The sequence below is a fragment of the Rosa chinensis genome, chromosome 4, assembly GCF_002994745.2.
Source record: "Rosa chinensis cultivar Old Blush chromosome 4, RchiOBHm-V2, whole genome shotgun sequence".
Classification (NCBI taxonomy): Eukaryota; Viridiplantae; Streptophyta; class Magnoliopsida; order Rosales; family Rosaceae; genus Rosa; species Rosa chinensis.
Window position 1 is genome coordinate 39026387 of NC_037091.1, and position 14275 is coordinate 39040661.

The 14275-nt window shown below is 41.3% G+C and overlaps 1 protein-coding gene and 1 pseudogene across 1 annotated transcript; both read left to right on the plus strand.

Annotated features, from left to right (window-relative positions):
• Positions 1 to 9213: 9213 nt before the first annotated feature.
• Positions 9214 to 10938, plus strand: LOC112199265 (annotated as a pseudogene).
• A 684-nt stretch (positions 10939 to 11622) lies between these two features.
• On the plus strand, positions 11623 to 12402 carry LOC112199266 (septin and tuftelin-interacting protein 1 homolog 1). The gene has a single exon (XM_024340306.1). The coding sequence runs from the start codon at positions 11623 to 11625 to the stop codon at positions 12400 to 12402; it is 780 nt and encodes a 259-aa protein (XP_024196074.1).
• Positions 12403 to 14275: the final 1873 nt, after the last annotated feature.

Here is a 14275-nt window from a genome sequence, read left to right on the forward strand (position 1 = left end):
AGGAGTGGGTTACAGTAATTTTCTCCGGTTCCTGCACTTTCTCTCTGGTAACTGAGGTGTGCACACAAAGACAGGTCTCTCTCGTTCCTCAGGTGGCCGCACGTAGAAACATTGTCTGGACTTCTTCTTGTCACATTTCTGTTCCAAGTTGCGGCTCATATTCCCTCATTGTTTTCACAATCAGATTCACATCTCGCCTGCATTCAGCCACTTCCATCATTTCTCTCTCCAAGGAGGTCACCTCCTTCCTCTTGATTTACTTTGTTTTCGGAATTCGCAAAATTCGACATGGTCCAGTCCCTACTTAATCTCTATGGCGCTTCCTCTATCAATTGGATCTTTAGCTGCTGCTCTCAATTCTCCGACGAGAAGTTTTATATATACATCCCCAATTACTTAATGCACATATCTATATTTCTTTGCCGTTGAACTTTCATCTATGCCCCTTATTAATAAATAAACAAAAAAAAATCTACAAAAATAAAATAAGAGTTATATGTTTTTTTTTTTTGAACATTAAATGCTTTATATAGCAAAATAATAATTAAATATTTTTTTATAGGTTAAATTTTCTCCTCGTCTTTGATCATGATACAATCGACCTCTCTTCAAGATCATACATGAACGTTAATGATAAATGAAATAATTGTAGTTCACATGAAGAACTAGCAAGTAATCAAATTGGTTGAAACATAATGAAAGAGGTTATAAAATCATCAAATATATCTTGGTTACATGAATACATCATCATCAATCACTTCGTTTGCAAAACAACCGACTGAGCCATGGTTTTACTGATTTTAATATATCATGACTATATAGATCATGAAGATATTGACATATATTGAATTTGATAAAATCTTAGAGGCATCAATTTTTTCCTCATTGTGAAGGTCATCTAAAAAAAAAAAAAGAGTTAAGATTTTTTTAAAAAAGTTTTTTCTCATTTATTTATTTAATGAAGGGTATAGGTGAAAGTTTGATGAAAAAATGAGACAAACAACTATAGGAGTGGCATTGAGTAATTACACATTCCAAATTTCTCTCGTCCAATTTGGCTTGTTAAAAGAATGAAATAGCGATCTCTACCCTAAATTAGCTCAATTTAATCCAATCCTATTCGAATTGGGATTTAAAACCTTAAACCCGATTGGTCCTTCTCCTATTGACAGCTGTACAGGCCCAGTAGGCCCAATGACAAGTTCTGCGTATAAGCCACGCAATTATTCACAGGGAATTCCCCTTTTTTATTATTATTTTAATAGCTTCGTTTCTGGATTCTCCAAATCTATAAATAGGGAACGCGTCTCCATTTTTCCTCCACTTCATTTTTTCCTCTGTCTCTGTCTCTCTGTCTCTGTTTCTCTCTCTCTCGGTCGCTTAAATTCGTCAATTCGCTTTTGCGAGGAAGAGTTAGGATTTTCTCTCTACTTCTCTCACTCTTCTCAATCTCTCTCTCTTTCTCTCGGTCTCTTTTGCAGATCTAAATCTGATCTGAGATTGATGGATTTGAGATCTGAAATCGAGAGGCTCTGCAGATCTGAATCTGGTCTGAGATCGATGGATTTGAGATCTGAAATCGATCGCCTTTCTCGCAAGCGCAAGGAGGACAATCTCCGACGCGTCGTTGAGACCTCGGAAGGAAATCTCCGCATCTTCGCTCTCGCTTTCTCCTCCTCCGACCACGACGTCGACGAAGGAGACAACGACGGCTCTAGAAAACGCATGAGGCGAGACCGCGGCTGCAACGCCGTCGTTTCATCCACCAAGCTCGCCGCGGAGCCCCCCAGGCCCGTCAGATCCGCCGTGAAACCCTATGACGACGGTGGGGATCTGAATATTGGGGAGTTCGGGAAGCACACAAAGGGCATCGGCATGAAATTGCAGATGAAGATGGGCTATAACGGACGTGGACTTGTTACTTTTTGAACTTGTAATATATTCATGACATCAAAAGCAATTTGTAATCACAATTGTAGTAGTTTATCGTAATTCAGTAATCAAACATGTAAATATTATAGTTGTGTTTTAGGGAATCAGAAATTGAGAGATAATCGCTGTGTATTCTCATTGATAATAGGGGCCTCTTTATATAGAGGAGTACACTGCATAGAATCTCAATCATACAAGGAAAGTAATTCTACATTGATTAGGATTCTAGATCCTTCTAATTAAATCCTATTACCACTAGGTCAAGTAACCTAGAGTTTGGGCTAAACACATATTAGGTTTTCCTTGAACACTCCCCCTTGTGCTGCCCAAAAGCGGTGCTTCTCTCGTTGCCTCATTAAAAACCTTGACGAGTAACAAAAACTCAGTGGGACAAAAATAACCTCGGTCGAAGGGGAAAAAGAGCATAACACACCCTTCACGATTCGAGACGAACATGTAGACATCTCCCCCTGATGTCTGCGCCTCCCCCTGATGACTACGATCATGGGAGTTCAGATAATTTCCGCAAGCCAATTCTTGCCACATGCTTCTCGAACGTGGATTTGGGCAATGACTTAGTAAACAAGTCTGCCTCACTATCCTCAGATCGAACCTAATTCACTTTGATCTTGAGGAGAGCCTGTTGTTGCTGATTATGCTTGGTTTTGTCGCTTTTGATGTAGCCTTGCCTCATTTGTTCAAAACAAGTAGCATTATCCTAAATGCTCGTAGGCTCATCTGTGGTAGACTTCAAACCACAATTGCTTCGAACATGCGTAATTATGGATCCAATCCATATACATTCACGAACCACTTTGTGAAGAGCAATGATCTCTACATTGTTCGAAGATATAGCAACTAGGGTCTATTATGTAGACCTCCAAGATGTCACGGTCTTTTCCCATGGTGAACACTTAACCGGATTGGGAATGACCATTGTGTGGGTCAGAGAGATACCCAACATCAGCAAAACCTTCCAAAACACATGTTGTTTTGGGATGGGGATAGTGGACGCAGGCTAGTGTTGGCGGCATTCCTGGTGTGTGATGGGTCCGAATCCATCATCTCTTTGTAGGGATAAAACATGCCCATATCAATCATACATCTCAAATATCGAAAGATATCTTTTACACCAGTCCAATGGCGTCGCATTGGCGCAAAGCTATATCTAGATAACAAGTTCACAACATATGAGATGTCCGGTCTTGTGCATTGGGATTAGTACAATAATGCGCCTATTGTACTAAGTAAGGCACTTCTGCCTCTAGCACATCTTCGTCATCATCCTTTCGACGAAGAGAATCCTTTTCAGGATCAAGACTATGGACGATCATGGGGGTGCTTGAAGGCTTGACCTTGTCAAAATGCCTAAGCATCTATCGACACGATGCTCATGTTCCAAACCGAGACATAATCGTGTCCTCCCAAAATCCTTCATCTCAAACTATGGATTTCAAGTGTTCAGCGGTTTCCCTTAACTCTTTAAAGGCTTCTAATGAAGATCATGTTCAACATGAACCGCGATAGAATCTGAAACTTGTTATGGAAACGCGTGGGCATATCCCTTCCCAATCAAGTAGTCGCTTTAGTGAGCGTTTCAACCTCTTTGTAAACGCGCTCCGTGGTCTAGAGCTACTTGACTTGGGTAAATGAAGTTCACCATGAACCTTCATGTATATTCCGTATCAAGATCCCTATAGAGATACGTAGTGACCACATTTGTAAGCTGCATGTTCAGTTATTCGGAAACTACCAAACTGATAGGGTAGTGGAGTGCAATGACATCCAATACGAGAGAATCTGTCTCATCGTAGTCGATTTCAGGGCGTTTTGTGAGAAGCCTTGCGCCATAAGGTGAGATTACCATCTCTTTTTCTCACTACGCTTTCTAACGAAGACCCATTAGTCAACAGGTTCTATGTTAGGAGGTGTTGACATCTCTAGCTCTAAAACCTTCCTCTTCGTTAGAGAATCCATCTTAACCTGGATCGCATCTTTCCATTTAGGCCAAAACTCTCTACGTTGGCATTCATTCATCAACGGAGCGTGGTTCGATATCATTGGACTCAACAAACTTATGCGCAATGAAATACGTAGCTACATCATCAATTATGATGGAGTTTCTATCCCACGTCTCATGTACACTAGTGTCAGTTTCATAGAGCTCTATATTCTCAGGAATAGGTTCTGACGTTGAGGCGTCCCCCAACGATAACCATAACCTGGAAGATTCTCATGAGGCGGATTTTGAGTCTTGATGATCAAAGGATTGGAATGTACCAAAGTATCCTTCAAACCCACGGGCCTCTCCACGCATCCTAGCTGGGGCCATGGCCTGTAATGCCAGAGTGCCACTCTCTTTGGCGTTGGCGCCATGCCTATCTCCGTGTAGGGTGGCGCTACGTCCTCTCGTAGGGACGTCCTTCCTTGCAGGCATGTTTGCAGCATATTTGTGTGATCTCGTCACTTTAATAGGGATCAAGATGAGACATAGTGGGGACAGACTACAACAATTCCTGTCGTTCCTATTGAACATTCGTGTTCTTATCTCCCCCTAACGACGGGAAGACTGTCTCATCAAAGTGACATCCGCAAATCTAGCGGTAAGGAGATCGCCTAGCAAGGGCATTTAAGTGGCGAACAATTGTTGGAAGCTCAAATCCAACGTAGTTGCCCATTCGTCTGTAAGGACCCATTATAGAGCGCTGTGGCGGCGCAATTGGCACATAAATGGCACACTCAAATATGCGTAAGTACGATATTTGTACCCAGTCACTAGCTGTATCGCAGAGGTAGATTGAGTGACAGTGGGTCGTAGATGAATTAGCACAGCTGCATGTGATATTGCATCACCCCAAGCAGATATAAGGAGGTTGGTGCGCATTACCAATGTCCGGACTACCATCGTAGTCGTTTCCGCGAGACCATTTGAGTGTGCTCATGGGAATATGATGTCCAACATCAGTCCCAAATGCAATAACCATCGAAAGTCTTCGATGTAAACTCACTAGCATAGTCAAATCCAATTGACTGAATAGGATGATTTGGGGAGTGAGCCCATTGTCATATGATATGTGCTAGGAGTGTAGCATAAGCAGCATTTATAGGTGGACAATGGCACAACACGTGACCAGGGTGTTTGCGTGTCAACCAACATCATAAAATATTTAAGCGTCCGCAAGTTGGTTGAATCAATCCACAAAATCCCTACGGATTCTTTGTAAGAACAGAATGAGTATTGTCATATCCTTTGCATAGGACGGTCTCAGTCCTAATTTCCCTAAGGAACGGGCTTAGTAAAACAAGGGAGAGGCTTTAGAAGCAACCAATGAGAATTTTGGTTAGGTCTGAGCGTCTGAAACGCTATTTTGAAGCAAGTTGGTGATTGCAGCATCACCTAGGGCGCCATCACCATGATGGACGCCATCCATGGAGTCATGGATAGGGACTATGCCAACCCTAGGCTGGTGGTGGACGGAGGCGGTGCCCTAGGCAGCAGCATCGGTTACACTTAGTCTAAGAATCAACTTTTGATTCATGCTTCATTTCGCTCAAGAGAAAGATGTCCGTGTGAAGTCTTTTGTAGACGGATCATCATATCATGACTAGGATGATCTATCATGTCATGACAAAGCCGATATGTGTCTAAATCTAAGAGATCTTCTCTCATAACTTTATTGGATTTAATAGCTCGAATAGTGACATAAAGTCCACTAGAGAGACACATAAACTTCTCTAAGATGCGTCTTTGTTTGCAATCATTAGAGGTAATGCAAAGGAACTCATTTCCGTTCTCTACATGCATTTTCGCATGGAATTCGTTGGCTATTCATAGGGTACTATTTACCCTAAGAGCGTAGAGAGTTTCTGTGACAACTGTAATCAAGGTGCCATTTGGCAAGTGTAACTTGGGCTATTCCATGTCCTTGAATTAATATTGATGGCCTAGCCATCGTAGTCACAAAGTCATATGCTCAGAATCAAAATGGAGTCATAATGAAAAGAACTCGAAATTTTATTCATAAGCCAACGGAGTACATCATTGTTTCTATGATCAAAGAAAATCTAATCCAATAAAAAGTAATATGGCAATCGCCTACAACTCTTGGAAAATAAAAAGACTTAATCAAAAATCGCCAGTTTCTGGGTCTTGATCCTTGTAGTCTTCCACCCTTAGGTCTAGATCGCCATCTTGATCTTCTTGTGCCATGTAATTTGCTTCCCTTGCTTCACGATATGTCTTGTATGCGTTTGCAACATTCTGGGGTGCGGTACATGTTTTGGCCCAATGTTCAGTTGATCCACATCGAAAACAAACATCATTAAGGTCTGGCTCCCTTGATCGAGGGGCCATTGGAGCGCGATTTGGACGACCTATGCTGTTGGTGGCGTTACTACCATGGTCGGAGGCTCCGCCTCTCTCTCTCTCTTCACACGTTGACCTCCACGGTTCCGTGCACGCCTCTCTCGGCGATTTCCTTCCTCTTTAGGGCGAACATATAGACCAGAATGTCCAGAATCGTCCCTACTCTTAGGGTTTCGCTCCTTGCGTCCTCCATTGGGGGCGCGACTATAGTTAGACTCCGGAATAGGCTTAGTTCCCACGGGTCTAGCATTATAGTTCTTCACAAGGATATTATCGTGCTTTTCAGCTACGTTCATGGCGCCAATGAGCTCATGAAACCTTGTGATACGTCCTGCATTTACATCAATCCGATAATTCTTTGAAATCAGTGCAGAGACGGGGAAGGTAGAGAGAGTCTTCTCGATCAACATCGTATCAGTTATGGCTTGGCCACAAAACTCCATCAGAGACTTTATACGAAGGGCTTCCGAGTTATAATCAAGCAGAGACTTGAAATCACAAAAGCGGAGGCTATGCCATCGCACTTCTAAATCAGGAAGCAGGGAGTCACGAACGTTGCCAAATCGCTGCTCAAGTTCTACCCATAGCTTTCTTGGGTCTTCCTCATTGAGGTATTCATTTTGGAGCGCGTCATTCATGTGCCTTGTCATGAGAATTATGGTTTTAGCTTGTTTTTCTTCAAAAGCAGTAGCTTGCTCAATGAAGAGTACGTTCTGACTAGGCTCTTGGATGGCTTCCAGAAGTCCATCAGCCTTAAGATGTTGGCGCACATCTCGGACCCACCTATGGTATCCTGTGCCAGTTGTCTCGAGTGGAACAAAGTTCAACTTGTTCAGGTAACTCATCCTGAAAAACAACACAAGATTAGGGTTAGTTTCGGAGCGAAAAAGGCTACCACGAAAAATTATTAAATTTCTGAGCGTAGTCGCTTCTAAGAAATTAGGAATTTTCTGAGCGTAGTCGCTTCCAAGAAAATCCGATTCCAAGAGGGGTTTTGGATTAGATCGAAACAACGATGGATGTGGTCGATCGTTTTCTTCTCAACAAACTCTAAGTTTGGAGGACTCTACAAACTCCAAGCTTGGTGTGAGCACGAACCCCCACAGTTCGGCTTTTGGTCTCCCATATAAAGAAGAAAGGGGGGTAGAAGAAGGGATGTTGGAAGTCCCCGAGAAAAGAAGAAGAAATTGAAAAACTTCAAAAAAAACTGGAACTTTTAGAAAAGTTTACCTTGAAAAATTGCCGAAAATCTTGACTGAAAAGTTTGCCGGAAAGTGTCGCCGGGAAGTTACTGTAGCTGACGGAAAAGTGGCAGGAAAAGTCGCCGGAAGTTGCCGGAAAGTAGCCTGAAAAGTCGTCGGAAAAGCGTTGACCGGAGAGTTGACTGACCGTTGACCGGGGTGCTGACGTGGCAAGTCTGAGCTGACGTGGCAGTGCGGCGGTGACGTGGCAGATCTGGTTGATGACATGGCAGATGACTAGGCGCCTGCGTGTATGCTGACGTGGCAGGGTATTCTGCGGCTTGGCGGCTCGGCTGTTTCACTTGGGCTTCGCTGCACGAGGGCTGGGCTTGGGCTTCAGCAGGTTTCTTTCGTTTTCCTTTTTTTTTTTTTCTTTTCTGCCGGTTCAGATCTGCTTGACGCCGGTGGCCGGTTCGGTTGAATTTTGGCCGGTTCAGGTGGTGAAGTTTCCGGTTCGGGATTTCTGGGCTGTAGATGCTGCAGGTGGCCGAGTATGGAGACAGGAGGTGGTGAGGAAAGCTTTGAACCGGGCAGAAGTTATTTTTGCTATTTCCGGTGGCCGGTTCGGTGGTTTTCAGGCCGGTTCTGGGGGTGGGGCCGCCGGTTCTGGACTGCTGGAGTTGAGATCTTCAAGGTGGGAGGCGGTGGTTTCTGGGATTTGAAGTCTACGAATTTAAGATTTCAAGGTTAGGGCTTCGTGTTGATAACGTATTTTAGGGAATCAGAAATTGAGAGATAATCGCTGTGTATTCTCATTGATAATAGGAGACTCTTTATATAGAGGATTACAATGCATAGAATCTCAATCATATAAGGAAAGTAATTCTACATTGATTAGGATTCTAGATCATTCTAATTAAATCCTATTACCACTAGGTCAAGTAACCTAGAGTTTGGGCTAAACACATATTAAGTTTTCCTTGAACAAGTTGGAGATTTTTTATTGATTGAATAACATTGTTTATCAAATAAAGAACCACATTAATTCGACATGTTCTTATTTTGGTCTATTATGAGGGTTTACCTTTTTAAGCACATAATTGTCGTCAATTTGTAATATTATCTATGTACCTGTAAATATTGTCCTAAATGGAGTAATTACCAAAAGGTTTGCCCCAATTACACAATCTAGAACTATATTACGTGAATGAGGACACATGCTCTATTTGGTATGAAATATGAAGATTTACCACTTTGTACAACACATTTGTCATCAATTTTGTAAAATGACTCATAAACTGGTACATGTTCTCTTAGACCTTGTAATTACCACAAACAAGACATTTATTACAATATTTTTAATCAGTCATCCTTATATTTGTAATAAGCGTTATCAGAGATGAATTATTTTCTCAATGAGAAACATTACACAAGGTACCACCCAATTACACAATCGAGAACTATATTACGTGAATGAGGACACATGCTCTATTTGATATGAAATATGAAGATTTACCACTTGTACATCACATTTGTCGTTAGTCTTGTAAATGGTTCATAAACTAATGTTGTCTTAGACCTTGTAATTACCACAAACAAGACATTTATTACAATATTTTTAACCATTTGTCCCTCTATTCGTAATAAGAATTGTTTGAGATGTAAGTATTTTCTCAATGAGAAACATTACACAAGATGCCACCGAATTACACAATCGAGAACTATATTACGTCAATGAGAACACATGCTATATTTGGTATGAAATATGAAGATTTACTACTTGTAAAACACATTTGTTGCCATTCCAATATGAAGATTTCTATACGTCATTCCAACTATTTTGCTTGTGTATCCAGACAAGGAATATCTTTTTAGTTCATGAATGAAATTCAGATGTTGAGAGATAATGGCTCTGACAACAGCATACCATTGGGTATGATGGTTTTGCAGGTGCTTTGATATCTATCTTTAACCTAAAAGAGCAAGAGATTTTGAAGAAGTATCGAAATGAAAATTTTGCACCAAAGAAGCTTGTTTACAAGGAAAGAAGAGCAATCGGAAAATGCCCATTAACTCCAGATCGAGGTGATATTGTCTTTCTTCTGAATGTTTTTTTGGCTATGTGGTCCAGAAACTTGTTTTGATGTTGGACATCAAGAATATAACATCATCCCGGATGGATATTACTTGGTATCATTTTTTTTTTTGAAAGGTTACTTAGTATCATTATCTTGTTATGTTTTGCTTTCCATTTTGTGATAGCAGGCCATAGACGCTATTTCCTCTTCATAAATATGACCATTTTCTATGCAGGTCGGTCTTATTTTACGCGCAATGGAATTTAACAATTCTACCAGGATGTACCTAGCTGCTGGTGAACTATTTGGTGGGGAGAGATTCATGAAACCATTCCGTGCTTTGTTCCCTCTTGAGAACCAGTGAACCACTGTTCTGTGGAACACACAGATGAGCTACCAGAGAACACCCAGGGATTAAGAGGGTCTGCAGTGGATTACATGGTTTATTTGTCTTGTCTCTGATATTTTTATGCCTACATATGATGGACCTAGCTAAACTTTGCCAACAATCTCCTTTGACACCGCCTCTATTATGGTTTCCGGACCACAATTAGACCTGATAGAAAAGCCCTTGCTACAATCTTCATTGATCGCGAGAAAAGGATGAAAAGCAGGTTTTGAAGAAGCTGTTAGGCAAGTGATGCTAAAAACAAACCTCGGCGGCCCTCACAAGCGGATCTTACCTGAGTCTTTCCATACAAATTCTTGGCCAGAATGCTTCTGCCAAACATCTCCAAAGAATCCGGCAGATAAATGTCCACCAGATAATGTTTTGGAAATTCTGAACAGGCAGTTAAGTCAAGAGAACGATGATCCGGAATCAAATTCAACATCTGTTAGAGAAAGATTATCCAACAGCTTCAGGATTTGTAGTTGCTGATAGCTGCTTCCCCATACTATAGATTATTGAACCCCTTTGTGCGTGAACGATAAGGAATGGGTTTCTACAATCATGCTTTGGCTTTCAGGTGATCACTGGATTCGTGCTTTGGACACTGATACATTTTGATCTTCTAGATCAAACAAGTGATGGTTTTTCAGTAAATTCTCATTTTCTGGTTTCATCTTTTGGTAAGTTGAAACAGGCTTCCATCTTGGGCATTTGGAGGCAGTGTTCAGCTTATCTTGAGGTATCACTGTTCTTCACAGCATGGACAAAGAGCAGGGCAAGTTGACGATATTTGATCGGCTTCTTTGTATAATGATCATCTTAGACAATATCCACTATTAGATTATGACTTGGTATACACATTCTACATTAGACACGCATTGTATTATTGACTTGATTAAATTTCTCGAAAATCTAAGTTGATTTCTAAAATTGTTAGAATGATGATTTGAGGGGAGAGTAGGTGACCCAGTTATTCTATAGAGAGGATCAAATTTAGATCAATGACTGGTGTTGATATATTAAATGATGAAGTAGTATTCTTGTGCTTAATTTACTGTTTCCATTGTTCATAATCACTGCTCACAGACTTTGAATTCAAACTTTCAAAGAATAAAACATCACTGAAGATCAACATAAGACATTGATTAGTAAACCAAACTATACAGAGCAAGTTTGCTGATTAGTTTTGGTATTGTCCTCAGTAGTGGGTAACACTAATTCTCTCCAGTTCCTCGGTGCTTCGGGACCTGAGGTGTGCGCGCAAAGAAAGGTCTCTCCCGTTCTTCAGGTGGCCACGCATATATAGAAACTTTGTCTGGACATCTTGTCGCATTTCTCTTCCAACTTGCGCTAATATTAGAGCAATTTAATCCAATCCTATTCGAGTTGGGATTTAAAACCTTAAACCCGATTAAACCTTCTCCTATTGGCAGCTGTACAGGCCCAATAGGCCCAATGACAAGTCCCGCGTGTAAGCCACGCAATTATTTCCTCATATTCAGAGGAAATTTTCCCTTTTCTATTATGATTCTCCAAATCTATAAATAAGGGAACGCGTCCCCATTTTTCGTTCTACTTCTCTCACTCTTCTCAATCTCTCTCTCTGTCTGGGTCTCTTTTAGGGTTTGTAGTTTATACGAGAGGCTCTGTAGATCTGAATCTGATCCGAGATCGATGGATTTGAGGTCTGAAATCGATCTCTGTTCTCGCAAGCGCAAGGAGAGCAATCTCCGACGCGTCGTTGAGACCTCGGAAGGAAATCTCTGCATCTTCGCTCTCGCTTCCTCCTCCGACCACCACGACGACGACAACGGAGACAACGGCGGCTCCAGAAAACGCATGGGGCGAGACCGCGGCTGCTACGCCGTCGTTTCATCCACCAAGCTCGCCGTGAAGCCCACCAGACCCATCAGGTCCGCCGTGAAACCCTATGAGGACGGTGGGGATCTGAATATTGGGGAGTTCGAGAAACACACAAGGGGGATCGGCATGAAATTGCTGATGAAGATGGGCTATAACGGACGCGGACTCGGCAGAAACGAGGAAGGTATTGTGAGCCCAATTGAAGCCGAATTGAGGCCCAAAAATGAAGGTCTTGGTTTTGATTACAAGGAGGGGACTAAGCTGCGGCGGCGTCCCACATCGTTTGTGAAAGCCAAGGCGGTGCAGAAAAGTGTGGGTAATGGTGACAAAGATCACAAGAAGACCAAAACAGAAATAGCCAAAAAACCAAGCAGCCTAAACACTAGTACAGTGGAAGGACACAAGCCCAACGAGCAGCCTAATGAGGCAATTACCAGTGCCGCCGGGATGGGGAAGAAGACGAGTACAAAAGGTGTCGATTTGCTGGAAAAGGTGATGGCTGATATGAGAAGACCTCTTGATGGAATCTTGGCCGACCTTGAGAATTTGAGTTTGAAAGATACAACCTCCAGGTGCATCTTAGCTATGTAAAAACATAACAAAGTTCAGTTCTAAAGTTTAAGGTTACTGGACTTGAAATTGTCTAGTGCAAAAGGTCCGATATGTGGACTTCGAAATTTTGAAGTGTAATTAAGCTATGGAATGTATATACTGAATATATGTGATTTAGAGTGCCAGTACATTTCAGCCATTGTCCATTTTTTCATTTTGATTTTGTGGTTCATATAAAAGCACTGCGGTATATACTTCCACAGTTCCATTCAAAATTTTTGAACACTTGGATTTTAAAACAAATGAATAAATTACATCACGAAATTTCCTACTGATAACTTGGTGGTTCATATCAAGGCAAACTGAGCTAGATTAAACATGGTGGTGTCTTTCTTTCTTTCTTTCGGTGTCTATATGGTGGTGCGTCCCGTGTATAGGCGCAGAAGGCAAAGTGAGCTAGACAAAGCATGGTGATTTCTTTCTTTCGATGTCTATATGGCGGTGTATCCTACGTATATGCGGTGAAAGCAAAGTGAATTAAACCGAACATGGTGGGTGGTGCCTCCCCCTCAAAGCACATGAAGCCCACGAAGGCCAAGCATATGCAGCAATCAACAAAGCCGCAGCAACGCAGCGATCAATAAAGCCATAACTTGATTGTCTGCTAGAATGATGCCAAGTGTCGTTTGTCGTCACAAAAAAATGGAGACTCAGTTCGACAAGATATCCATCAAATAGAATGGGACCCGTTGCTAAAACAAAAGCCAACGACGTGAATTAATGGAACAACATTTGTTTTTGAGCTCAATGACGAGATTGCATGCAGAAATATGTGTATAGCACAAAATATAAAGTCATGCATTGTCCAGCTTTTAATATGTTGGAAGAGTTTGAAACTTTGAATGCTATTCTGGCATGGGCACCGCAAGCAGAGAAAAAAAAAATGAAAGGCCAACACCCAGAAGCCATTATGTCTAGCATGCATCAAGGATTGAACAAGTATAATCAATCCTAAATCCTAAGAAAGATATGCGAGACTACCTCCTAAAGCTACATGGGTTGACACTTCTCAAAATTGTACCTACATTTGTCCTTCTTGCTAGAGTGAACAAACCTTAAAATGCAAGCAGGAGGCAGAAAAATATCAAAAGTAGATAATGGTGTTGAGCTCTCTCATAGTCCCATATGTACAGAGTTTAGAAGGTGTCCAAGTTAACTCTACAACTACTTCAAAGTTCCGGGCTTAATCAAATTACATGTCTGCAACTACAATCTAGCATATGCAAGGCCTACTTCAAGTCTCAAAGCCAATTGCAAAGCTCGGTACGACGAGTGCCTAAATCAAATCAATGGACACTTTACCAAATTAAGTGTCCACCTAAAGAAAAAAGTTTATTTGACGGATTCAAATTATATACATCCGTCAAACACAAAAGTCGGTACAAAACCGAAAACTCAATTCCTATGAACTACGGTCGGTTTGATCCCACAATGGGTACGTAGGCAATCTTGCTTTCTTATAGCTGCTTCTTTATGATAGTTACCTGCTAAATTTATGTCTGGAAATTTTGAACTACTTTTTTTGTTCAATGTACTTTTATGCATTTTTATGCATTGCTTCTAATTGTGTTTTGAATAAAAGAGCAAGCAAAAAACATGATCAATCTTGATTTTGACTAACGATTATTACAATGACATTGTACAGTCGGTGGAACAGACAGAGCCAAAAAAAATAATGCAGCCAAAAAAAATTATTCATGGTCACAATCTTGATAATTAAGCTAATGGTAAACAATATACCTAGCGAATATATATGGGTCAGCCTTGCTCATCATGAAATAATACACAGGGCTGAAGGAAGTGTGTTTCCTCATCTTAGTCACCGGGAGATAATCAACTGTTATGAGAGATT

What these genes read in the sequence shown, in the direction of transcription:
- LOC112199266 (XM_024340306.1), top strand. Translation starts at nt 11,623, where the DNA reads ATGGATTTGAGGTCTGAAATCGATCTCTGTTCTCGCAAGCGCAAGGAG.